The sequence below is a fragment of the Oryza glaberrima genome, chromosome 3, assembly GCF_000147395.1.
Source record: "Oryza glaberrima chromosome 3, OglaRS2, whole genome shotgun sequence".
NCBI lineage: Eukaryota > Viridiplantae > Streptophyta > Magnoliopsida > Poales > Poaceae > Oryza > Oryza glaberrima.
This window is the reverse complement of record NC_068328.1, coordinates 30,183,974-30,209,799: the sequence shown is the minus strand read 5'-3', so window position 1 is coordinate 30,209,799 and position 25,826 is coordinate 30,183,974. Positions and strand designations below refer to the sequence as shown.

At 46.0% G+C, this 25,826-nt stretch overlaps 5 protein-coding genes across 6 annotated transcripts; 2 read left to right on the top strand and 3 right to left on the bottom strand.

The window, feature by feature from the left end:
- The first annotated feature begins 415 nt into the window (after nucleotides 1–415).
- On the top strand, nucleotides 416–1,734 carry LOC127766430 (late embryogenesis abundant protein D-34-like). The gene is made up of 2 exons (XM_052291473.1): nucleotides 416–1,057; nucleotides 1,169–1,734. Exons 1-2 carry the CDS (start codon nucleotides 416–418, stop codon nucleotides 1,340–1,342), a joined length of 816 nt encoding a protein of 271 aa, XP_052147433.1. The 3' UTR covers nucleotides 1,343–1,734.
- A 183-nt stretch (nucleotides 1,735–1,917) lies between these two features.
- On the bottom strand, nucleotides 1,918–5,682 carry LOC127766428 (uncharacterized). Its single transcript, XM_052291471.1, has 10 exons — nucleotides 5,484–5,682; nucleotides 5,232–5,291; nucleotides 5,091–5,130; nucleotides 4,325–4,503; nucleotides 3,629–3,667; nucleotides 3,467–3,553; nucleotides 3,286–3,346; nucleotides 2,701–2,825; nucleotides 2,516–2,607; nucleotides 1,918–2,426 (listed from the first exon to the last, which is right to left on the bottom strand). Exons 1-10 carry the CDS (start codon nucleotides 5,529–5,531, stop codon nucleotides 2,309–2,311), a joined length of 849 nt encoding a protein of 282 aa, XP_052147431.1. The 5' UTR covers nucleotides 5,532–5,682; the 3' UTR covers nucleotides 1,918–2,308.
- A 2,959-nt stretch (nucleotides 5,683–8,641) lies between these two features.
- On the top strand, nucleotides 8,642–15,173 carry LOC127766418 (uncharacterized). Of its 2 annotated transcripts, none has more exons than XM_052291462.1 (8): nucleotides 8,642–8,762; nucleotides 8,848–9,454; nucleotides 9,537–9,818; nucleotides 10,583–10,791; nucleotides 11,182–11,354; nucleotides 13,280–13,818; nucleotides 13,942–14,014; nucleotides 14,488–15,173. In XM_052291462.1, exons 2-8 carry the CDS (start codon nucleotides 9,053–9,055, stop codon nucleotides 15,000–15,002), a joined length of 2,193 nt encoding a protein of 730 aa, XP_052147422.1. In that variant the 5' UTR covers nucleotides 8,642–8,762; nucleotides 8,848–9,052; the 3' UTR covers nucleotides 15,003–15,173. The 2 variants fall into 2 exon arrangements, with proteins under 2 accessions (XP_052147422.1, XP_052147421.1); XM_052291461.1 differs by having other exon boundaries at nucleotides 9,537–9,833.
- Nucleotides 15,174–16,617: 1,444 nt separating this feature from the next.
- On the bottom strand, nucleotides 16,618–20,696 carry LOC127766425 (uncharacterized). Its single transcript, XM_052291467.1, has 3 exons — nucleotides 18,012–20,696; nucleotides 17,771–17,923; nucleotides 16,618–17,075 (listed from the first exon to the last, which is right to left on the bottom strand). Exons 1-3 carry the CDS (start codon nucleotides 18,786–18,788, stop codon nucleotides 16,803–16,805), a joined length of 1,203 nt encoding a protein of 400 aa, XP_052147427.1. The 5' UTR covers nucleotides 18,789–20,696; the 3' UTR covers nucleotides 16,618–16,802.
- Nucleotides 20,697–24,537: 3,841 nt separating this feature from the next.
- On the bottom strand, nucleotides 24,538–25,431 carry LOC127766435 (uncharacterized). The gene has a single exon (XM_052291477.1). The coding sequence runs from the start codon at nucleotides 25,248–25,250 to the stop codon at nucleotides 24,840–24,842; it is 411 nt and encodes a 136-aa protein (XP_052147437.1). The 5' UTR covers nucleotides 25,251–25,431; the 3' UTR covers nucleotides 24,538–24,839.
- Nucleotides 25,432–25,826: the final 395 nt, after the last annotated feature.

Here is a 25,826-nt window from a genome sequence, read left to right as displayed (position 1 = left end):
ATTAATTATTTTTTAAAAAATATATCTATTTAAGCGGTATGTAAAAGACGAGGCAAAAGATGAAAAACCCATCTCCATCTCTTTCAGCTAGCTAACGCAGCAGCACAACGCTCACTGTGCATGCAGTCCGTGAAGTGGCTCGAGCACTCGAATCTACCAGCTAGAATCAAAACACGCCGCATCTGCCATACCCATATACCCTCTCGGCTCTCGCTGGTTACCCCTTTCGACCGCCACCGGCGCGCTCTGGTGTAAACCCCCCACGACGCCACGTACTCTCGGTCTCTCGCCCCGCGCCCTCACGTTGTCACGTACAAATACTCTCGTCGCGCCGCGCGCCACCTCGCCGCCGAGGCACGACGCGCACTTGCGCCACGAGAACGTGCCACGTCACGTGTGCTCTTTTGACGCAAGCATGAGCCAGGGGCAGCCGAGGAGGCCGCCGCCCGACGGCGGCGGGGCCCGGCCGGTGATGTACGGCGACGTGTTCGACGTCTCCGGCGAGCTGGCCGGGCAGCCCGTGGCGCCCAGGGACGCCGCGAAGCTGCAGTCGGCCGAGGAGGCCGTGCTCGGCGAGGCGCAGAAGGGCGGGCCCGCCGCCGCCATGCAGTCCGCCGCGGCGATCAACGCGCGGGCGGGGCACGTCGGGCGCGCGCAGGTCACCGGCGCCATCGCCGACGAGGGCGTCGCCGTCGCCGTCGCCGAGACCGAGCTCCCCGGGCGCCGCGTCGTCACCGAGTCCGTCGCCGGGCAGGTGGTGGCGCGGCTCGCCACCCCGCCGCGGGTGGTGGCCACCCAGCCGTCCGGCGCTCTGGACAAGGACGCCGTGACGATCGGCCGCGCTCTGGAGTCCGTGGCGGCCGCGACCGCCGCGGCGGCGGGCAAGCCGGTGGACCAGAGCGACGCGGCGGCCATCCAGGCCGCCGAGATGCTCGCCACGGGGCGCATCATCACCGTCCCCGGAGGCGTCGCCGCCGCGGCACAGGCTGCGGCGGACCACAACGCCGCGCCCGCGGCACGCGACGAGGACAGGATCAAGCTCCGGGACGTCCTCACGGTGCCATCCGCCGCGCTCTGCGATGCCAAGTCCGCTTTCTTTTGACCGTTCAGCAGCTATAGCTAACCTTGGATGGTGTGTGTGTGTGTGTGTGTGTGTGTGTGCACGCAGGGGGCGAGGGGCAAGCTGCCGGCGGACAAGGCGGCGACGAGGGAGGACGCGGAGAGGGTGGCGTCGGCCGAGGTGCGGAACAGGCCGGACATGGCGACGACGCCGGGCGGCGTGGCGGACGCGGTGACCGCGGCGGCGCGGCTCAACCAGGAGCGCCCGACCCGTAGCTTTTAGCGAGCATATGTGTTTACGGTGCTAAGTCTGTTTTTCTTTTCGTTTGTTTTATTTTTTAGCAAAAATGTGCGTGCTAATATGTTCTATATACTATGAATAAAACTGTTATGTGTAGCATTGTCCTCCTTATAAGAGAGTCGTCGCATGTGTTACCGTAATCCAGAGTGCTAATAGTTTACAACGAGCATATTTGACATCAATCACTACTCACTAATGATCGATGTTCTAGCGAAGCAGCAATATAATACATATATACTCCCTCCATCCCTAAATATATTATATAAATATAAATATAATATGCTATATAAGAGATTTTGGATAGATGGTTTGTATTTTAGTACTACAAACTCTTGTATAAACTTCTATACAGATTCATAGTACTAAGATACGTCCATTTATCCAAAATCTCTTAAGATTCCTAGTACTAAGATACACCTATTCATCCAAAATCTCTTAAGATACGTCCATTCATCCAAAATCTCTTATAGATATACGTCCCATTCATCCGGACTGAGGGAACAGTCATTAACAAATATTTATATATTAAAAAACCCTTATATTTTGAGACGAGGGTGTAGTCATTAACAAATGTTTATATATTAAAAAAGGAGGGATTACTAGTTACATAATCCTGACAATCTATTAAGCGATATGTACTGCCAATAAGTGCAGATATAATCACTCCTTAGTGTATATTCACCATATGCTGTGAAAATTGAACTCATTGACCAACAAGGTCTCGCCGCTGCAAGTATTACAAAAGAACGATTCATTGAACTTTGCATTTAACTTTCTAACAACAGTTGTGCACTGCCTTCTTTTCAACTTGAAACGGAGCCAGTGAGACACATCTACAACGGGGTCGGTGGTGGAGAATGCACTTTGAGTTGCAAACTTGCAAGAGATTTTACTCTTTCAATTTGATGACTCTCTAAGACATACGCGACTAGTAGCTTGTTGCAGCATCTAAACATCTGTCAGAATTATCGATGATACAATCATGACATACGCGAGGAAGAAGAACATGACAATCTGGATGAAGAACTTGGGATTGTCCCTCAAGCTCGGAGCGGCCACTGATCTACTGCTTGAGAATACAAGAATAAATTCAGTTATGTACAGTCGGTGATGAGCTAGGTGTGGTACAAAATGATGCATTGCAGCATATCTTACCTTGCAATGCGTTGTGAAAGCCGATGAAAGGGTAGGCTCTGTATGAAGACCACGCCTGGTCCTGTGAGAGATGCTGTAAGCTGGTTACCCCCCTGCATAGCCGATGGTTCATCAGTGTAAGGAAATTAGTTATTTTCAACAAGAAACTTTAGTTGATAGGCAGTAGGGGGGACGGATGTACTCACACTGAAGACTACTCTTCTCGGTTGGTTAGGGGTTTTCAACTGAAAGTTGATGGTGGTTGTCATAGCCACAATACAAGCAGCGTCAACTGTAATCACCTCACGAGGGGCAAGAATTTTCTGCATGACTAGCAAAAGTGAAGAGCAAAATCTGCCAGAGTTAGGGGCTTTGTTGGCCAGGGTTAAAAAATAACTTGCTTATGTCAAAACAAAAACGATATGAGTTCAAAAGGTTCCATGCTAATTTGAAACAAATCGGAGATTTCATACTTCACTATCTAACTTATGACAGAATATGTAAATATATAGTGAATTGGATAGTGCCGCAGGTATTGCCAATGTTGACAACATTAAAATCATGCCAGCATAAACTGTGGCACCATATTATGTTCCTTTAGCACTAGATAGTATATATCCTCAATGCATCCTAAAAATTTTACAGAACATCAGAACCATAGCTCCTAATTATAGTATGAACAATAATATATTCTAGTATTTACTCCATAGATCAGAACAGTATTGCAGTTTCAAATTCCAAAATCAATCTCCAGTCCATGAAACTGACACAAAGGGTGAAATGAATTATACCTGTTCCACCACCAACAAGGAAAGCCATCCCTTGACCCCTAAGCTTCTGTTTGAGGATCACCTGTAGAGGGAATGCACATCTTTCAATTCCCAACAAAAAGTTAACAAGTACTAGCTTGCAAAGAACTAACAGGTCCCACATGATCTCCAAAGTACCTAAATAATTAGTTAATTACCCTACCTCTGCACCAATTTCAATGTTTCGCGGCCTCTGCTCAACTGTACTTGTGACTGACACATCATTAACTGAGCAGAGAAAAGCATCTGCCTGAAAGGACAATAAGGTAATATGAAGTTTCTGTGATTGTTTTCAGCCAAACAACTAACTTCGCACATAACTTACCTGGCAAAGAAGTTCTCCACCAAAGTTTGCTAGATCCATCTGTAATATAATAAACATTTTCCATTTATGACTAAGAAAGCAGGTTGGTCAATAATATAAGTACCACTTTCCATAAAATTTAATAGAGTAAATTATATGAACACTGAACCAGATATTCATTTTCACGGAAGGCAATGGTTTGCTGGAATAATATGATAATATCACATCTAGTCATCCAGAACCCACATCTCATGCAGCTTACTAGATTAACTCATACATGTTATTATCATGCTAGTGTGCACATTACACCTCATTATTAATTGCTACAGGACCAAATTCTAATGTATGCACAATGAACTGTTGACCTTTTTATCTATAGGTAAAACATATGGTTCAGATTGGAAACAACTGAGTGCTGGGGAGTGCATTTGAAATTTTGAACAAAAGAATGAAGCAAGTCCTCCAACAGTCTAAATTCTGAATCATAATTATAGAAGAATGATGGAAATTTGTCAGTTTGTCACTAATAAGATATGTAATCTTGCTAATTGTAAGAGGACAACAGTGATGATTACCCATGAGCGATATGCTCATATGCAGTTCTGTACAGTAAGTAAAGTAATGGTGCAGAGAGTCAAAGCTAAGCTACAAGTAGGTGAAAGATGATACTAGGGATTTGAATGACATAATGACTCTATTTTCAGAAAAGATACTAACAGGCAGTATTCTCCCAGGAAATGGTGCAGAAATCCCAACATATCCATCATCAGAGCCAGGGTTGAAGAAAACACTGCTGCTTATGCTTTTCCCAAAAATCCACTGCCACACACCTCCATCATTTTCAGGCAAGTAGTTGTTGTCCGTTTGAATATTACCAGACATGTAGCACATTGTACCTGAAGAATACAACAATGATGAAAGCTACACACTAACAATCTCTAAGAACATCACAGGATTCACAGAAGCCATATGACAAGCACTAGCAGTAGCAACTGCATACATGTTTTTTTCGAGGGAGTAGGGCAGGAGCTCTGCCATTCATCTAAAGAAGACAATTTGAAATGTTTACAACAACAGTTTTGGATTTACTATTACAATAACCGCATACATGTATGTTTGGCTCCGTTGCCTATCTATGAGCATGTAAATCCTTATCCAAATTTAGGTACTCCTGGGTAGGTAAAGGAACCCACATAGCCCCTTAATTTACTAGGAATTTCAGGACAAGTTACAGTAAATTGCACTACAAAACCATGATAGTAATGAAACTACTCATGTATATTAGATTTATCTGGTTTTATCATAACATACAACTAAAAGTATGGTGGTAATCTATAGTTCTGCAACTGATCCCAATTATTACAAAGTTAACCTTAAAAACAACAGGTAATTCAGCATCTGAAACAAAGAGTATTCATAAATCGGGCAAGCTGCAGATATTTCAGCTGCAAAAGAGAAGTTCAATCAAGTTACTGGAGAGTACCTGGTTTCACGGTCAACTTTTCCTGTGACTTAACCATCACCTAAAATATCATTTCGACACAACAATTCCGAATGAGCAGGGTTCGATTCCTCTTAAGGATCGAAGATTAAGAGCTAGCAAACAAGAATAACCAGGAGCTACCTGCAGGACCTGCACATCGCCGCCGGATATCTGGAACGCCGTCACAGATCCTTCCTGGCTCTGGAACCAACACACACGATTCAAACCAGGTTAGATCAGAGGGGATTCCAATCAGCAACCAAACGCTACGGATCGGGCGGATCCAGCCCGACGAGCTCGAATCTAGCCCTAACATCCACGCCGGGATAAGACCAGACCGTGTGTGCGAAGGGAAAAATTGAAGGATCAGATCGTGCAGCGGAGGAGCCCCACCTGGTAGACGTAGGGCTGGAAAGGCGTGGAGAAGAAGGGCGCGGCCATGGCGGGGGGTCGGAGCCTTCCGGAAGCTTCTAGAAGCGATCAGTGAGAGCCGACTCGGAGCGTCGTCGTCGTCGTCGTCGTCGTCGTCGTCGGGTTCGAGGGAGGCGGAGTTGCCATTCGACGACCTCTCGGGGTCCTTCCGGTTCAGGGCTTAATTTCTCGAGTTTTTTTCTCCTCTTCCTTTTGCAGTCATACGACGTGGGATTATCTGGGCCGTCGATCGAGTTCTGGACGGTGGGTGATGCAGGGGAGGTGCTTGCGTGGCTGGTCTCGTGGAAGCCCTGTGCACGTATGCGTCCGTGTAATGTTGGCCGGTATGGCCTGGCACGACTTGGCAGGTTAATGCTCAGGTGAATTTTTGGGATTGTTGGCTTTTTTTTTTTACACTTACCCACCACTGCACACGAATTTATTCCCGTTTAAATGAATCTTTTATTTTCGTCATAAGTTGGTACTCGTAGTTGAGTTCTACTGTAAATGAAAAAGATACGATGGTTTTTGTTAACACCAAAAATTTAACACCTTGACACGAAATAGGAAATCATTGTCAGAGTTTGAAAAGTACGTTTCTTTCACATGACCAGTCTGACCGATGACTTGTGACTAGTCAGACCGGCTAAGTCCGAGTCTGAGTCTCGAGTTTCATTGTTTGGTAATCTATTTTTTCGAGTCCTAATTGATCTCTACCCTGAGTTAGACGTGGAGGAGGTCTTATAGAAAGCAAGATAAACCTCTTTATAAGGGTCAAGACCGGTTCGATTGACCACACAATCTGTTTCTAGCACAATTAGCCAATTGAATCACTTTTTCAATGTTGCATATACTTTCTGCCTAATTCTAGCCTAGTTTTGTCCATTTTTGTCAGTTTGAACTAACTGTCATCTATCCTCGCTGTAAGAGTGCAAATACCCTTTTGTAAACTTTTCATTTGCCCATGAGACGGGTGTTTATCCCTGTTTCATCTAAATCGGCTCCACTGGCTGATTTAATTTTACAAAACTCATCTTGATTTAGGCTATGTTCTTTGCTCAATGTTCCACCCCTCTTCCTTGTGTTCCGCGCGCACGCTTTTCAAACTGCTAAACGGTGCATTTTTGCAAAAAGTTTCTATACGAAAGTTGCTTAAAAAATCATATTGATCCATTTTTTTAAAAAAATTAACTAATACTTAATTAATCACGCGCTAATGGACCACTCCGTTTTCCGTGCAAAGGAAAGGAGTTCCCAATCCACTGAAAAGAACGCAGCCTTAGCTTTGTTTAGATCGAGGTGGTTGGCGACTCCCATGTCACCATATGACGTTTAGGTGTTTCGATCGTATTTTGTGACTTGTTCAAAAAAGTTGCCAACAACTTTGAATCCTAAAAATATGGTAACACACATCGAGTGAGGTATAGCCTTGAATCTGATGTCTAAATACAAGATGCAACGTGTGAGATATGCACTTCTTTCTAATGATAGAAATCCAACTAAATTGTATCGAACGGGTGCAAGTACACAAGATTAAGAGACAAGCTAATAGGGTTGCTCATGTGTTAGCACAAATGGCAACGAGTACTAGGTCGTGTGGGGAGTGGAGGCTGTGCGCCCCCGCATCAATCCTAGACTTGTTAAATCAAGAATGTAACCCTCTATTTAGTCATTAATAAAGTTCTCTCTTGACTAAAAAAAAAAACTACATAAAACCCAACAGGGTTAGACATTATAAAATCTACTTATATATAAGAACGCTATACCATTACTCATCCAATCGCTTTATGGCAAATATGCTTCAAGCTTCTGTCGGTTAGCAAGTTCCACTTCATCTAAGATATAATTAAAATTCAAGACAACAAATGGGGTTGATACCTATCATGCCTTGCCACACTCGGTTAGAAGGGCTGAATTTTAAAGTGTATTGACAGACTGTTGGTAACTTGATCATACTTTTTCCTAAATTGCTTTAATTTGGGATGTTTTATCTTCTCGTTATATTTTTCTGTTGTTAGTAGAGAGGTGCAACCCCTTAATTTTATACATATATAACACACGTCTTATATGAATCTCGGTAAAAAAAATGATGGAAGATGAACCTTAGCATCCCATATCATCAATGTCCTCCTCACCTAGATCATGAAACATGAACCACCCCTATTCGATTTATTCAAATAACTGAAATATGCATAACTCTCAAGAAACATGAACCGCCCCTATTGAGTTTATTCAAATAACTGAAATATACATAACGCTTAACACATATGACAGTTTAATTAATATAATGTAACCGCTGATGTGATAAAGTGGCAATACTATGGAGAAGTTATATGGCAATAATAGACCATGTAAATGATTGTGCTTTATTCTTAGTTTATTACCATATTATACAAAAGTTCAATGAAATAAAAACAATTGTCTTTAATATGTCCGGCTATACTTAAAAATAATTTATGTCGTTTTTCAGAAAGTAGTAAAACTACATTTTGATCTCACCTTTAGCGGGAAAACTTGTTGCTAATACGGGACAGAAGGATTGGAAAAAGAAAGATGTAATTACCTAAACACAAATAAACAAGGTATTGTGATTTGTTAGGTTAAAAGATGAAGAGTTATGATAACTATATTTTGTCGTATGCGAGGGTTTTATAACATACGTCATGCCATGTTGACTCATTGGAATCCGAAACTTATAGCAACATCAAATGTGAAATGGTCCATTAAATTGTTTGGACCTTTTGTTTATTTATTATTACCATTACCATTATTATTATTTTTTAGAAAATAATATAGATATGTGATAAGGTCTATATCTTTTCAGACTTACCTAATCCACCATAGACTGCCACATCATAAATCCTACGTGTCGTCCTCCGATTCGACCTCCACGACACCCAAAAACCCTCTCCATGTACAACGTGGCGGTCGCGCCGTGCCAGCTGGACCGCGATGTGGCAGACCAAGTCCAGCCAAGGCCCAACCGGCCCATATCCCAGCATTAACTCGTGTCCAGTTTTAGCCAAACTCACCGTCTACGTACGTACGTTACGTATACACATACTCCATACATACGCCCACCGTATATGATATTGGTAGAGTAGAGATCAGTAGACCTGACCACCAGCCTCCCCCACCCCCACCCAACGGAGAGAGAATACGGCTACTCCCATACTCTCTCTCTCGCGTCGCGTTCGTTGGCTCGTTCGTTCCCCTCCTCCTCCTCCACGCTGCTCCACCTCTCGCTACGCTTCTTCGCTGGTAAGATCGCACCAACCCAATCCTGAATCCTTCCTCCTCATCCCCCCTCGTCTCGCCGATTGCTGATCTCGGATCCGTTCGTTAGGTAAACCCTAGATGGCTTGATCGCGCAATCGCTCGGAGCAAAGGCGGGGGGGGGGGGGGGGGGGGGGGGGGGGGCGAGGAGAGGGGATTGGGTGGAGGGTTCAATTCAATTTCGTCAATTCGTTTGCGCGGCGCCCGCTGCGGCCCGTGCGGTGTAGGCGGCGGCGGTGGAGCGCTCGCGGGGGAGCGGCGTTGTGGCTGGGGAGATGGTGAAGAAGAAAGGCAAGTATAGCCCCGGCGCGAGCGGCAGCGGCAGCGGCAGCGGCGGCGGCAATGCGGGAGGAGGCCCCAGGCCGGGCGGCAGGGAGACGGTGGTGTGGTCCGAGAAGATGAACGAGTATCTCATCGACGCGTTGCTGCACCAGCAGGCGATCGGGAACAGGGGCGAGGGGAGGTTTCACTCCGCGGCCTTCGATAGCATCATCTCCGGGGTCGCCGAGAGGTTCGGGGTGGCCATCGACAGGTCAAACATCAAGAACCGTCTCAAGTCCATCAAGGAGAACTTCCATGAATGCGAGAACCTCTTCCAGAACCAGAGTGGCTTTAAGTGGAGCGCGATGAACAAGAAGTTTTATGCTGACCCAACTGTTTGGAGGGAGTACATCGAGGTCTGTTTATTTTTTGTTGTCAATCAATCAGCATTGCTGAAATTTCTCAAGCTGTTGTGAACTCTTTGCTTTGATCTTGTAGAGGAAACCGGAAGCCAGGAAATGGATCAACAAGCCCATTGATCATTACGATAGGTTACTAGAGCTATTCGGTAAGGATAGAGAAAGATGTCTAGCTTCTGGCAGCCCAAAGAGTCCACCGGCAAAAAAGGCGCGAAGAGACCCACCAAAGGAGAAACCTCAACGGACACCAACAAATGGTTTGGTGTCACCCATTGTCAAAAGTTTGAAAGACATGGAATCTCAACGGACACCAACAAATGTTTTGGTGTCACCCATTATTATCAAAAGTTCGAAAGAAATGGTGAATGAAAACGAGGTTTCTATCTCTGGAACTGAATAAATATGAGACATATAATTAATTATTTTGCTGACATGATTTGTTTTCATTTCGTTGAATGAGGGTTTAGCATTAGTAAAATTGGTAGGGTGATTGGTTGAATCCTTATTTTTCCACCTCTAACTATTTGTTATGCTTTCTTATGCAAGTGTTTGTTTCGTCACCAAAATTGTGGCATGCAGTGTTTCTTTAACCCTATAAACCTACATGTGATAAACACAGTATTTTACTAGTTTGGTCAGAATTATTCCGTGGACTATTTGGTCGCAGCTGCAAGCTACACTTGGCCCAACAGTAATCTATGCAAAGTAGTCTATGATAAAATAGGGTAACCAGATCCTTTTGTTCAGTAGGTGCATATGCATTTTTTTTTCAAAAATGCAAATAAGATAAATTGTACCTTGAGCTTTTTGTTATTACCTGCGTGCTGCATGTTCTCATACCGCTGTACAATTTCTGTTTGTTATTTTGTGCATCTGCTGTCATCAAATTGTCTATCATTTCATTCATGCAAGGTTGTATGTAATCCATTGCATCTCGCCAAAACTTCACTGTACACAATTGCTTCTCTGCATTGAGATAATCCATTGTTCTAACTGTTCTTTTGGTCTCTTTCACTTGACCAAATCAAAGAATGAATGCAAGTCTGCACAATAGTCTCTGAGTTCAGTACATGAGTAAAATTTCGGCTATATGTTCTTGACTGATGAGATTCCTGTTTCTTTCAGGTCCCTAGCGAGGCGGTAACAGAAATTAACATAGCTGAGGAGCAGGATCTATCAGAAAAGTTCACAAGTGAGAATGGTGCTATGCCAGTTGAAGGTAATTCATGTGGTACAGGTATGCCCTATGCTCCCGAAAACTGGCCATGTCCTGGAGATCAATGGAGCTGGAAAGTGGGAAACAGGGCTTCTGCAACTGGCCACTGGCTTGATAGGTAATGCTGTTTTCTAGGCCTAAATAGCTTCCATCTGAAGTTTTTTACTTTTGCTATAAGGAGAAGAAAATAAACACAGGACACTGATTCTTAATTAGAATCAGACCAAGTTTGGTAGGTGAATTCTTCTAGTGTGTTGGAAGGCTCGTATGCTATTATTCATTATTATTTTTAGAACTGGGCCAGTAGCTCTATCATTCCATTAAGGAGAAGGGACACTCATGCTAGTGGTAGGACTTGAACTGGGTCGATGGCAAGGTTAAACAGCCTCCCACCAACAGGCCGCTGGCCTTCCCCACCAAAATTGTTTGAGTTATCTATGGTTGTTCGGTCTAGAAAATGAATTTTAGCAGTACTATTGACTTGTGTTATGGATACATCTGTGAACAGGTACCTTACACCGCCCTCACGTTTTCGTGATGCTACTGGTAAAAAGACATCATTCACAAGTAGACTAAAGGTTGAAGAATTTATCAAGACAGAGTTTCCAGATATGGATCCGAACACATTCTTTTCTATGTTTATTTGGAAGATCCCTGCTAAAGGACACTGTATCCAAAGAGGTTAAACCTTTCTGTTGCCTTTTATGTTCTTTTAGTTGCTGTTTCCATGTAAGATTGTCTTTTACAGTATTTCCTAGCGGTGCTGTACAACCACCGGACCAGAGACTGGGCTCTGACATCAGCTCACTGGCAGTTGTGGTGACTATTGGATTCTGTGCGGTTTAGAATACTATAGCAGACCATTACAGACGCTGTAGTGACTAGCGGCTTGGACTACATATAATACCAGGTGCTTATTTGTAGAGATATTCACCAAGTAGCCAGTGCCATACACCATTCATTTCATTGTGTGTATTGGGCGCTTCTTATGTAGGATTAGACCTTCTTTTTGGAAAAACATTCATTTCATATAGGAGACTATATTTTTTTGTGACTTACTATTTGATTCTCTTGAAGTAATTAATATACAACATTACTTACTAAAAATGCCTACCTGCCTGAGGACCTTTCTGTGTTCCTTTCCTCTATCTAATAGTGACCTTCTCGTGTAATCAAAATCTGATTTTTGTATGGCTTACCTTTTTCACTGTTATTTTGTATAAACTTCCATATTTTGAATCTTTTATGTTTTAAGTAGCTAACATATCACTGGAACTCTACCCTATGTATCCCCGATCCACATTTTTAGACTTTGACACAGTTTGTGCCATCGATTCCTTATCGTTATAAACACTTTGATTGGTTTTGTACTTTGATGCACCTTCTTCAATAACTTTATTCAGCTCTACCACTTAGCATACCTCCTAACTAACAGGATAATCTAGTGTAGAAATGTGAAAACATCACAGGTTACCTGCCATGTTACACTGGAAATTAAAATGGAAAAAGTATACATTGGAAATAATAAAGTCGATAGGCAACAGTGCTTCTCAGAATGCAATAGATTCTCAGTGTACTAACCACACTTTTGATTTTTCTTGTGCCTATGCACCATCAATGTCGATATCTGTTATCATGTGATAAATCTCCTGTTACAGTGCCTCTATAGTGTAGCCAATAAACTATGTTCTCAATATTGTTTAGCCAGAATGATATCCTATCTATTTACAAAATACTTTTGTTCATGTGTAATCTGGGAAGTGCTTCAAGACTTGGTTGTTATTTTTGGTGGATGCGCTTTGAACATTTTAATGTTTATCCTGTGTATAACACACATATTTTATCCATAAATTAGCGACAACGGGCCCTGGGCTGCTCGGGCTTCAGCCAGGCCTGGTCCTGAAAGACCCTTGTAACCCTTTATAGAAAGTAAAATTTACAGGTATAGAGGGCCCATACCAGGATGGTTTGTTTGCCCAGCCTGGGTAAAGCCCATTTCTGGCTCCGCCGCTGTATATATAGGTTCTTCTACACAGCTTACCTCTTGCACTCTCTGCTCCTAAACCCTAGCCGCCAATCTGATCCTTGCTTCTGCCTCTACCTCATCGTGGTGCCGATGGATCCATTTGCACGAACCAACTCATTGAGGCGGATCCATGAACGCTATCTCCTTCCCCCTTCGGAGAGTAACACTGACGCTGGTTTTTACGTCTATATTCTGGAGTCAAGTTACAGTAAGCTCCATTCTTTTCTATCAAGTGGTGTTTTCCATTGATTTTCTATCAAGTGGTGTTTTTCCCCAAATCGTAACACCGATAAAGGAAAATAGATCATTTGCCTCATGCGGAATTCATATGTAGCATATAAACTGATTTTGTCTTACTTTTATTCATATCTAACCTGGTATTGATGTGAGGTTTGATCCAATACCTTGGTTGTAACATGTAGCCAAAGGGATTTTTTTCTTCACTTGAGATGTGTGTTCTTTCCTTTGTGTGTTAACGGGTTAGAAAATGCATCCTATATACTGCCTTTGCATGTTTTCTGCTACTTTGTTGATTTTCCCTTGTATTTTTGCTGTTCTTTAACACCAAAAATGTCTTCAGGAGGTGGAGAAGTGAGGAGGGTCTTTTGTCCTTATGCAAGGCAAGCTGATCCAGCTGGACCATGCAAGGCCAGGAATAACTTGTGTAAACTTGAGAGAGAGGGATTCATTGAATCATCTCCGGCACAGGATTGTGACCTCTGCTGCAAAATGCCTGATTTCTGCCGAGAGTGCTGCTGTGTTTTCTGCCGCAGGGTTGTTGACTATTCCTTTGGAGGTTATAGCTACATTAAGTGTGAGGCAGTCCTAGAAGAGAACAAAATATGTGGGCATATTGGGCACCTTGATTGTGCTCTCCGTACTTTTATGGCTGGAACAGTTGGAGGATGTATTGACTTGGACATGCAGTATTGTTGCAGACGTTGTGATAACAAAACGAACTTAATGCTGCACGTAGAAAAATTCTTGGAAATATGCCAATCTCTTCAATCAAGGGATGACATTGAACCTATCCTGAATACTGGCTTATGCCTAGTGCGTGGTTCAAGACAAACAAGAGCAAAAAGCTTGGAGAGCATTATGAGATCAGCAATGGCAAAGGTATGGTCAGTTTTATTTTTTTAGCCACTTGTGGAAACTTCCATTTTGGTCACCATTTATCTTCTTTTTGATCTCTTATAAGTAGTTTGTGGCTATGCACTGATGGTTTACAACTATATGCAGCTAAAGTGTGGGGTTGATCTTGCTGAAGTTTGGAAAATGGAAGATAATGGTATCAACTCAACTCCAAGTGCAGGTAACTTAATTTTGAATGCAACTGATCATAGAGAACTATATTAGGCAAATATATTGCTCTAGATATCCAGAGGACAATCCATTGCTCAAACAGCGCCCAGCCTAGCTGCAATGGCCCAGATATTTGGTGCCCTCTTATGTTATTAGACAGAACGGAAACTCTATAGATTATGCTGATATTTGGATCATACTAGTCAAAACCATCTGCGATTTGTTCCATACAGACCATTTATTTTGAAAAATGTAAGTGATGTTTTGGTAGTTTTTGTAACATGTGGAGTCTAGCTCCCCTGTCATGCCCATGGCTTCATTGCTATAGATATACTGCTGCTAATCATGTTGTCTGTAATTTTGCACAATTAAAACCATAGAGGACTGACAACAATTTGGATCTCAGATTTACTTCTGTTGTTGCTTTATGTATTGCTTTGCTGCTATAATTGTGCATAATTGAGTTCCATATGTCTCATGCAGAAGTTTCCCCTGCTACCGGTGGTGTAACAGTGCTTGGGATCCAGCAAGCTCCAGAAGAGGATGCTCCTCCAGGGTTTCCATATTATGTTGATTTGGCTGACAATGATTTGCAGAGGGCTGTTGAAAATCTTCCAGCTTACATTACCGAGGATCAACACACACTGTCTGTCAGGTTCGAAGATTCGATAGATCATGCTCTTAAAGAACTGAAGAGATCTCAGGAAGCAGAGTACAAGCTGGCAGAGCAGAAGCTTTATTCCCAGAAGGATCATGTCCTGAGTCTTTATCGTCAGCTTGATTCTGAAAGATCAGTCCTTGCAGACCCTATGCCCTTAGCTGATGATGATGGTTCACTATATAGTACACTAATCACCAATGTTATGAAGCGTGTGGATCAAGTGAAGAGTGAAGAGGAGAAGCTCAAGGTCATGCTGGGAATCGCTGATGGATTTGGGAAAACGCCATCAGGAGTCATTCAGGAGCATTTCGGGCTACCTGCTGATACTGCCAACTGAGAGTGCCTGCTTTGTTGTACTGTCGTATGAGTTTGTTACCAACCCATCTGGTTTGGACTAAACCAGTAATACCGTGAAACTCGCGGTAATCCGTGGACATGCCTTTAGGAACCTTCGCTCTCCCTAATACCAGTTTTACCGTTTAGCAGTACCAGTTTTACCGTACTTAAAGTGATCGTTCTACTGTCAGCGTCGTTTATCCTTGTGTTCTTCTGTCGTGTAAGTAAATTTACATTACAGGTTGCTTCTGCTGCAGCTGCTGTGATCCCAGAGCAATGTTGGAGAGGTAAGCATTTACAGATTTTGACTAGAATGAGCAGCAGCGCAGCACGGAGGCAATTTTCCTTTCAGTAATTACTGCTTGTCAGTTGTAAGATTAGGCGATATTCCTGTTGGAATCGCAATACTGAATAATTCATGGAGCTGGAGGAACCCCGGCGATTGATGAAATCTGCGGTGGCTGAGTAATCTGATGAAATAGTAGATCAGCTGGTGACATCAGGTCTCGCTCGAAGCAGCAGCCTGCAGCCTGAGGATTGATTTGTTGGTTGCGGCTATTAATATACTCCCTCCGTACCATAATATATAAGGGTTTTTGAGTTTTTGCTTACACTGTTTGACCACTCGTCTTATTAAAAAAATTGTTCAAATATAAAAAACGAAAAGTTGTACTTAAAGTACTTTGGATAATAAAGTAAGTTAAAAAAAATAATAATTCTAATTTTTTTAAATAAGACGAGCGGTCAAACAGTGTAAGTAAAAACTTAAAATCTCTTGTATTATGGGATGAAGGGAGTATCACTTGATTTAGGACTCCTGATCATCTGGAATCTCGATGCTGTCAGACGAATCTTCAGCATCATCGTGCTGAGTCATTGGCTCATTGCACCTGACTCCATTGTTGCGCTCGTTGAGTTCAGCTCCATATTTGTTCTCTCCTGAATTGTTTCAAGGAATTGTGAATGGATTTTCCCCACCTTTGCCAGCCCTCTTCTCAAACGTGTTAAGGTTGGAAAATGTGATAGATGTAGAGATGGATGTTTGAGCAGACGGCACAGTTTCATTCATGTTTCATGACCGAAATTTATAGTTCCCCAAACCAATCTTTTTTGTTCTTGGTTGAAATTCGTTGAATTTATTTCTCTTGAAATTCACGAAATCTACCATCTCGCTAAGGCTGACATTTTAACACCAAAACAAAGGAACCCTGGGCATGAGACGAATGATGGGTCTGGGCGTCTGGCCACACAGAGGGGAGGATGAAGAACAGTACTATGTTTATGTGGCAAGGATTCGAGTTTGAACCGTACGTATTTTCTCAGAATACACTACCAATCGAGTTTGATAACACTACTGTACGTATGTACCATCGATCAACTCCCTCCGTCCCAAAATAAACATAACCATGAGTTTTCGTGTTCAACTTTAATCATTCGTCTATTTTTTTTAAAAAAAATAAGTCACATGTAAAATATTATTCATATTTGATAATATAATAACAATAAAATATTAATTATAAATTTTTTTTAAATAAGACGGAAAATCAAAGTTGGACACGGAAACTCGTCTCTGCGTTTATTTTGGAATGGAGGGAGTAATAATCAAAGATATGATCTTGATAATCAGAATAATTCGGCAGTTCTTACCCCGTTCATCTGACTAAACATCACATCAATACAACCAAAAGAACGGATACACAGTGTGTTCCACCATCAATCTCACAGGAGATGAGACGAACAAAGCAAAAGCTAATAAAAACCATCCTAAACACCACCCTTCTTCAAGCCAGAGTCTTTGAAGTCAGGTCGGGTTCGCCTGAATCCCGCCGGCGCCGCCGTGGAACCGTCGCCTGGCCAGCCTCTGGCAAGCCCGCCTCGCCACCGCCGAGCACCTGGACGCCACCAGCTCCGCCGCGGCGGGGATCAGCCGCGTCCCCTCGAACACCACGCTCCTCTGGTACTCCACCACCCACGTCTCGGCCTCCAGCCTCACCGCCGGCGAGCTCCGCCCACCGTAGCTCCACGAGCTGCCGTTGCTCGCCCTCACCGTCGGCCACACCCTCCCGTCGGACCACTGCAAAAATGGCAACAACGACGCGGGGCTCAGCTAGCTAGCTGCAAATGCAAGATTGGTTTTCTGGGAGTTTGTATCGGTTATGCCCTGTTTACATCTCATCCTAAAATTTTTCACCATATCATAATTCACATCGAATTTTTCACCATATCATAATTCATATCGAATGTTTGAATACCTGTATTAAGTATTAAATATATGCTAAAAAAAACTAATAGCACAGATTGCGACTATTTTACGAGACGAATCTTTTAAGCCTAATTGCTCCATGATTGATAATGTGGTGCTACAGTAAACATTTGCTAATAACGAATTAGTTAGGCTTAATAAATTCGTCTCGTGGTTTACTGATGGATTTTTTTTTAGAGAAGGGTATTTTCTACCCGGCCTCCATATCCAACCGGATATATACGGCCATTGAGATAGGGAAGTTAGTCCCGCAAACAACCTAATCTGAAATTCGCTCCATAGAAGATTTAAACTCAGGACTTTTGGGTACTACTCAGGTTACTGTAACCACTATGTTACATGCCATTTCGTAATTAGTTTTTTTAATTAGTTTTTCATAATTACTTATGGATTCTATAATTAGTTTTTTTTATTAGTACTGAACACCTCATGCAGCATCCTATATAATATCTGATATGACACGCTAAAACTTTAGATCCCAGTATCTAAACACCCCCTTAGTTTACCTCGGTGATCTTGCCGGAGAGGATGGTGAGGTGCCGTGCCGGGAGCGCGCGGGGGAGGAGGCCGGAGGTGCGGAGTGGGCTCCCCCACACGGTCACCTCCTCCGCCGCCGACTTGTACACGGCGCAGCGCCAGTAGAACACGCGCTGATCATTCTGCGCGAGATCGAGATGGAAATCTCTTTAACCCAAATCAAGAATTCAACATTCTCGCAGGAACCAAAAAGGGAAAAAATGTTAATACCTGCTCGAATTGCCAGACGGAATCGTGCGAGCTGCAGTTGGAGATCCCCTTCTCGCCGCCGACGAGCTGCCCGAGCATCCGCTCCAGGGCGCGGAGCTTGTGGCTCAGGCCGCCCGGCGCGAGGCGCGCCTCCGTGGCCAGCCGTGCCACGGCCTCCGGCGAGAGCTTGGGGCCGAAGCCCCTCGCCGCGATCTCCGGGACGAGGCCGGAGTCCACCCAGAGGAGGAGGAGGAACCCAAGAACCGTGGCCGCGTAGAGGGCCCAGTCATGCGATCCCCCGGGGGTCTTCCTCCCGGCGCCGCCACCGCCGCCGCCGGCCGCCTCCTGCTGCTGCCGGGGCCTCCTCGACTTCGCGGTGGACCGCATCGTCGGCGTCCACGGCTCCGTGACGGAGGACCCGTGCGGCGTCGTGTCGGCGCCGCCGAAGAGCGGGCGCGGAGCGGGCTTCCTGTCCCTGGCCGCCGCGGCGAACCACCTCCGCGCGGAGGCGGCCTCCGGCGGGAGGAGGTCCCTGGTGGCGTTGATGCTGGCGAGGCACATCTCGCACGCGCAGTTGGCGTCCTTGCGGCATCCCGGGTAGTAGCACCCTCCTCCTCCCGCAACCCCATCCCACGGCACGACTATGGTGGGCGGCGGCGTCCGCGCCGCCGCCGCCGACACGCTGGGGTTGGAGTTCGAGGAGCAGGAGGACGCGGTGGTGGAGCAGCGCGTGGCGGTGGTCGGTGGCGTGGTGGCGGCGCTTGGCGCTCTCCTCGCCGCCATCTCCCTCTCGTCCATGGCTTGGCTGGATGGTTTCTCGGAGCTGTGAGTTAATGCGAGGCGGCGGCTTGGAGAAGAAGAAGAAGAAGAGACGAGTTGAAAAATTTTGAAATCGCGTGGTGGCACAACGGCGAGCAACGGTCGACTCGTGGTCGTGGGGTGGGAGATCTGGTGATTGCAGTGTGGCTGACGTGTGGGGCCCACGGATGATCCGTGGGGGCTTTCTGACTTTGGAGTTCGGCTTTCCGGTAAATGAACCTACAGTACTGTAGTGTTAATGGGCCACACCAGACACCAGTTTAGGCCCCCGTTCGTTTCTACACGGAATAAGTTCATCTGAGATCCCTTAACTTGTCAACGAATCCGATTTTTATCATTCAACCGGAAAACCAGATACAACGGGTCCCTCAACTATCAAAACCAGTGCAGATGAGGTCCCTCGGTGGTTTTGAGGGTGGTTTTGGCCGACGTGGCGCTACGTAGCAAATTTGACTTGGTCTTCATCTGATGTGGCATTGACGTGGCGCATACGTGGCAATTTGATCCCGAAAAATAATAAACTTTGTGGGACCCACATGTCAGTCTCACACATAAATCAATAAAAGAATGGTGGGGCCCACGTGGGCCCACATGTCAGCTAAAAAATAAAGATGGTGGGGCCCACGTGGGCCCCACAAGTCCCTCCCGGCTCTCTTTTCTCTTCCTCTTCTCTCTCCCTCATCCAGTCGTCCTCGCAGGGAGCGGCGGCAGGAGCATGCCGGCGGACGGAGCGGTGGCGGGGCGAAGGGGCGGGCGGAGCGGCGGTAGGCCGCGGCGGCGGAGGTTGCCGGAGGAGGAAGAGGTAGAGGAGGAGGTCGCCCGCGAGCGCGACAGCTACACTCCGTCGGCCGCTCCGCCCGCGATGCCTAGCCGGACGGCGGTGCCCCTCCTCGCTCGGTAGCCGCACGCGCCGCCTCCCTCCTCGCCCGGCCGCCTCTGCCAACGTCCTCGATGGTCACATCCGGGTCGAAGCTGCCCTTCGTTGCCCGGCCGCCGAGCACCGCCTCCCTCCTCGCCCGGCCGCCGCGTGTCGCCTCTCCTCGCCCGGCCGCCGCGCGCCGCCTCTCCTCACCGGGCCGCCGAGCGCCGCCTCCCTCCTAGCCGAGCAGCCGAGCGCCGTCTCCCTCCTCGCCCGGCCGCCGCGCGTCGCCTCTCCTCGCCCAGCCGCCGCGCGCCGCCTCTCCTCGTCGGGCCGCCGTGCTCCGCCTCCCTCCTCGATGGGCCACCGAGCACCGCCGAGCTCCTCGCCAGGCCGTCGTGCGTCGCCTCTCTCGCCCAGCCGCCGCGCGCCACCTCTCCTCGCCGGGCCGCCAAGCACCGCCTCCCTTCTAGCCGGGCCGCTGAGCGCCGCCTCTGTCCTCGCCCGGCCGCCGCGCGCCGCCTCCCTCCTCGCCGGGCCACCGAGCACCGCCTCCCTTCTCGCCCGGCCGCCGCACGCCTCCTCTCCTCGCCGGGCCGCCGAGCGCCGCCTCCCTCCTCGCCGGGCCGCCGCGCGTCGCCTCTCCTCGCCCGGCCGCCACGCGCCACCTCTCTCCTCTCCCGGCCGTCGCGCGCCGCCTCCCTCCTCTCTTGGCCGCCGCGAGCTGCCATCCCTCACCCGGACACTGCCCGCCGCCTCGGGGATGGGAGAAGGGAGAGAGAGGAGGAAGAAGAGGGGCTCTAGTTGAAGAGAGGGAGATGCTGAGAATGACATGTGGGCCCCACCATTTTTTTATTAATTTATGTGTGAGACTGACATGTGGGTCCCACGAAGTTTATTATTTTTTCGGATCAAATTGCCACGTATGCGCCACATCAATGCCACATCAGATGAAGACCAGGTCAAATTTGTCACGTAGGCGCCACGTCAGCCAAAACCACCCTCAAAACCGCCGAGGGACCTCATCTGCACTGGTTTTGATAGTTGAGGAACCCGTTGTATCTGGTTTTCTGGTTGAAGGACGAAAATCGGATTCGTTGACAAGTTAAGGGACCTCAGATAAACTTATTCCTTTCTACACATGTGCCTGAGCTGAATGTGTCACGAAGGGCATGTTTGAAGGATTTTCTAGCGGCGGCAGTTTTCCATATAATTTTCAGTTCCCTTAAACGGTTCAAATTATCACCTAAATTATGATAATATATGGTAAAATTCAGAAAATGAATTGTAAACCATAAGTTCAAAAACTGAGTTTCTCCCTATTCTCATAAACTGACTATCAACCAGCAGAATTTTAGAATTTTTAGCTCCCCTAAATAGAACAGAAGAAAGAGTTGAAACATTACCACATGATTAATAACTATTATAAATTTTTAGAAAATATTTGTTTGATTTTTGAAAGAAAGTTTCTAATAAAATATCCCATTTAGCAACTCAGAAAACGTAGAAAAAGGAAATAGCTAAGCTAATCAGCTAAAAGAACAGGGCTTTACAACTAATCCCTTCATTGCTTGGTGAACAACAATCTCTTGAATGAAATTTCGTAAAAACTGAACTAATTCACACCCCATCAGTTAAAAAATATAACAACTTTTAGCATTTCAAATTTGTTCCTAGATTTAGCATTTTTTTCGCCTATTTCATCATCTTCATCTAAACTATCATGCCATTTTTTTATTTTAGCTTCTTCATTTATTTCCTCATCCTAATTGATCACAATCATCATTTAGTTTCACATTAATTTTTAGTTCCCGTGAAAAATTTCAGAAGTGCTTTAGGACGGAATTAGCTACCTATTGTACACAATTTACATGGAACGGTCACTGATCATCGCTGCATATCGCCTGTATGAGTTTCTTTATTTCGTATCCTCTGTTGGTTTCTTCTGGGAGCACTAGTCAAGGGCGTCAGGCCCTCGGGTAGCCGGCCCTCGGCTACGTAGCTCGTAGCCTCGGTCTGTCGTCTTCTCCGGCGAGGTTGCCCCCTGCCGCAGGCTTAGTTGAGAGAGAGGAGATTAGATTGGTAATTATTTGCTTAATTCAATTGTTACCCGGAATACAAGATAAGTAGGCCACCGGCCAACAAACTTAGAAACTACTAATTTGGAAATAATTAAACTAGGAAATAACTCTCCTAAAATCAAGGCTAGCTACTATCCTCGGCCCTGCCTTCCTGCGCGCTGATTGAGTCTGCTGCGGACGCTCGGGCCGCGGCTCTCCTGACGTCGCGGGCTCGACGCTGACGCACATAGGTGCGGCCCCACATGACAGCACTGGACACCGACCAGTACATGTCGGCACAGTTTTAAATCCACAAAGTTTCATATCCCTTTCTCCTTGGCCCGATCAGCGACCCCGTAGGTTGTTTGCAAGTGTCAGCACATCACATCCTCTTGGGTTTCTTCTTCGATCATCTGACATCTCGGAAGCTTCTGAATTTTTCAAATCACGTAAAGCTCAAGTGTCCATGTCACTGATGCAAGCAGATAGATTAGCTCGTTCTCTTTTGACTGAGATCATCATTAATGAACAAGTTATTTTGGAGCCAAAGTGTTTAATCAATACTCCAGTTGTTAATTAGTAGATACTCCTACTTTGCTGTGAAGGAACTAGGAAGCCATGATCCCGGATCAGAAAAAGGGAACGCAGTCTTTAGCCTGAAAAAGTATGTTACACGTTGCAATCATCGAATTAAGCAAAATGATCATCTTAGAAACAATGATCCAAAGCTTGAGCTGCATGCACTTTCACTTTCTCCAGGTCACACTGGATGCTACCAATGTCCATCTGAGATGCAGCAATGCAGTGCCTTTTGTCTCAAGATCAGAAAAGATTGTGACATACACACATCTTTGAGTGACATGTATCAGACAGGTGCTAATTTGATTTCACTTCAACTGTGTCATCCCTAATAATTTCAGACTTTGAGTGGAATGGTTAGAATGGTTAGAAGTCTGCAGATCAAGTTCTACCATAAAAGGAAGGATCATTAACAGTAATTTGTACTGTTGTAGTATACTGCAGTGCAGTTCTGAAGATGATAGCACTGCCATTTCCTCTGGGAGACAGAATTCAGCAATCCATGCAGGACAGGGGCCTACGGTGTCTCTACTCGTAAGAATGTCACTGTCAGCTGATCAAGTATACTCCCATCAGAGTAATCTGCAGAGATGTCCTCTTGGACTTCAGAGAGAGTATTTTGTTGAGAAAATCAGGATATCTTTCTCTATCTAGCACCTCTAGCCGGCCAGGTGTAGGAAAGCAGCTACTCTCATTTTTTTCAAACATGGGAAGATGGATGAGGTGTCATTGTGGACTTGTGGTGGTTGAGCACCGTGTTGAGGATAAACTTGGTGCATTTCTCTGAATTTCTGACTGAAAACATATTCAGGTTTCAGGGAGGTGGAAAAGGACTGGATCTCGTGAATTCTGCTTGCTCTCATTCTCTCCGATCATTTGTCACCATGTTAACATTGTGCAGCTACAGGAAATTCGGACGTGACTCTTCTCACTTTTCTTGATTTCTTCACGTGTGGTGATAGTGAGGATTCAGAAAACAACCGGTTGAAAAGGGCATTTTTGTCGGGAGAGAATTAACGCAGTGGTGTGAGTGGGTGCCCTTTTTCCCTGAAAATCTTTGACAAGAATGAACATTTTATCTGCAAAATCCAAAGAAGAAACCAAATGCTGAAATGCAACGCCTGCCCTGGAAAGATTCTTGAGAGAAAACAATGGAGATAAAGATTCACGCAAAATCGAGCAGCAAAATTCAGAGAAATATACCACTGTATAAACTCTGCACCATTCGGTTAGCAAGAATCCAAAACAATGGAGTGAGTGATGGAGGAAAAAGAAAAGACCACTCAAACCGCTCGATTCCTCGAGCCCTATACGGCGATGGAGACGGCCACTTTTTCGAGTTCCACGCGCCCTTAGTGCACGGCCGCCGCCGTGCCGCCGTGCCGGAGCACCGGCGGCTGTGGCGGTGGAGACTGGAGAGAGACGGGGAGGAAGGGGACGGCGAGGACGACGAAAGGGTCTAGATATGTAATATGTAATAGGATAGGGGTCTTAGTGAAAATAATCTCTGTTAATCTACACCGTTGAAATCTAATTCAATGGCGTACGGGTCGCTACCATTGGTTCCGAAATAGGGCTATAAATGAAATAATAGATTAGTATGAGGGTTTATTCGGGAAATACATCTCGCTCGCAAATCCTTTCCTTTTTTTTTGCGAAACAATCCTTTTCTCAATCTGAACCGTTAAAAAATGATCCAACGGTTTGTTTAAAGCCAAGTGTCTTTATTTGCGGATAATGTTAAAAATAGAGTATTAAAAGGGGTACTTATGCAAAGTACTCATCGCTGATTCTACTCGATCACGGCCGTAGACTTCCGATCGAATGGTTCCCATGAATTCTAGCTCCTGGGCCAAGAATTAACGGCGGCCGGCGGCCGGTGCAGATCGCCGAGCTAGAACGCCGGAGTCCACCGGCGGCGGCGCCGCCACCGCCGTGCTGAACAAGGACTGGTGCCTCCGTACCTTCCTACATGGAGTGCAGTGAAGAAAGTGCTAATGAAGACGACGGTCGACGAGGCAAGCAGCAAGTAGCTTCCGCGCCGGCGATGATGATCTCGATCGGAAAGGGAGAAGACGTACGGAGGAGATCAAATCGGAAGAAATAAAACATAAAGCAAATTATCTATCGGAGAGGATCATTTGGTCCATATATAGCATTCGATGATCATGATCGAAGGATAGCTAGAGCTATACTCCTAGAAGCGAAGCTAGCTAAAGGCACGAGAGTATAGTATAAGATCATGTGAAATATTACTTGAAAAGAATGTGAAAAATATTGAACTTGATTACACATATGTGCACCCTCTTTCACCGTGGTTAACACCACCTGATCAAAATTCAAAATTCACATAGAAACCTTATGTATATTACTACTGCTAGTCTCTCTACTAGATGCGAGAGGAAGAAGAAGACGATGGAGATTGCATGCGTCGTGCGCTGCGTGCACCTCGTCACAAGAACCGCACGCCACGCCACGCCACCGCGCGCGCGCGCGCTCGCTGTACATGTATGGCGATGATCGATCGCCCGATCAGATGAGCTGGACCGAGAGCGTCGACGGCGCGCGGTGGTGGTGGTGGCGCTCGGGCGCGGCTCGCGGCGACGGCGACGACGACGACGAGGAGGATCCGGAGGCGCGCCGCCGCTGCTTCCAGGAGGCGGTGCGCAGCATCTGGCACATGCCCTCGGCGACGCGCTCGGCGGGGCCGCCGCGCTTGAGCATGCGGCAGAAGGCCATGTGCGCGCGCACGGCCTCCTCCACGTCGACGGGCGCCCGCGGCGAGCTCTTCCCGGCCTCGTACTTCACCGCCTCCGAGCACAGCCCGCACAGCCACCTCCCCCCGAAGTACGCCCTCACGCCGCCCACGTACTCCCCCGTGCACTCCTCCTCCAGCCCGCAGCACTCGCAGCTCATCACCACCGCCACCATCTCCTCCTCCATGCTTGCAACAACTAGTATCTGAACAAGTTTATCTCCCTTCTTTGATCAGAGATGACAAGTGTTCTTGCCTCTGAATTTCTGAATTATATTACTAGGTCGTAGCGGCAGCAGCAGCAGCAGTAGGTGCTCTCTAGCTTTGAGCTATTTCTTCTTCTTTCCTTGTGTTGCTTAGCTGATTGATTTTCTTGGTGTTTGTTGGTCGTGTGCAATGCGTTGGTTTCCTTTATATTGTTTTGATATGGCACCTTTCGCTGTCGCGGCGACCGGCAATGAAATGTACAGATTGTTTTTTTATGGAGAAGAAAAAAAGAGGAGAGATTTTGCTTTTTGGCACATGGATAGTACCCATCAGATGATCAGATGCATGCTACTGCTATCTAGGCCATCTACTGCTCAACATGGTCATGGACTAGTAGTAGTACACTGCTTGGTTTTTTTTTTTTTTTTTTTTTTTTGCCCTGATGACAAGGGAAAAGAACAGCGGGGAGAAAGAGCATTTTTGACATAGTTTAGAGTGCAGAGTCTTCAGTTGTGCAGGTTTGTTTACTGCTTCACGATTTCATACTCTGATTGATT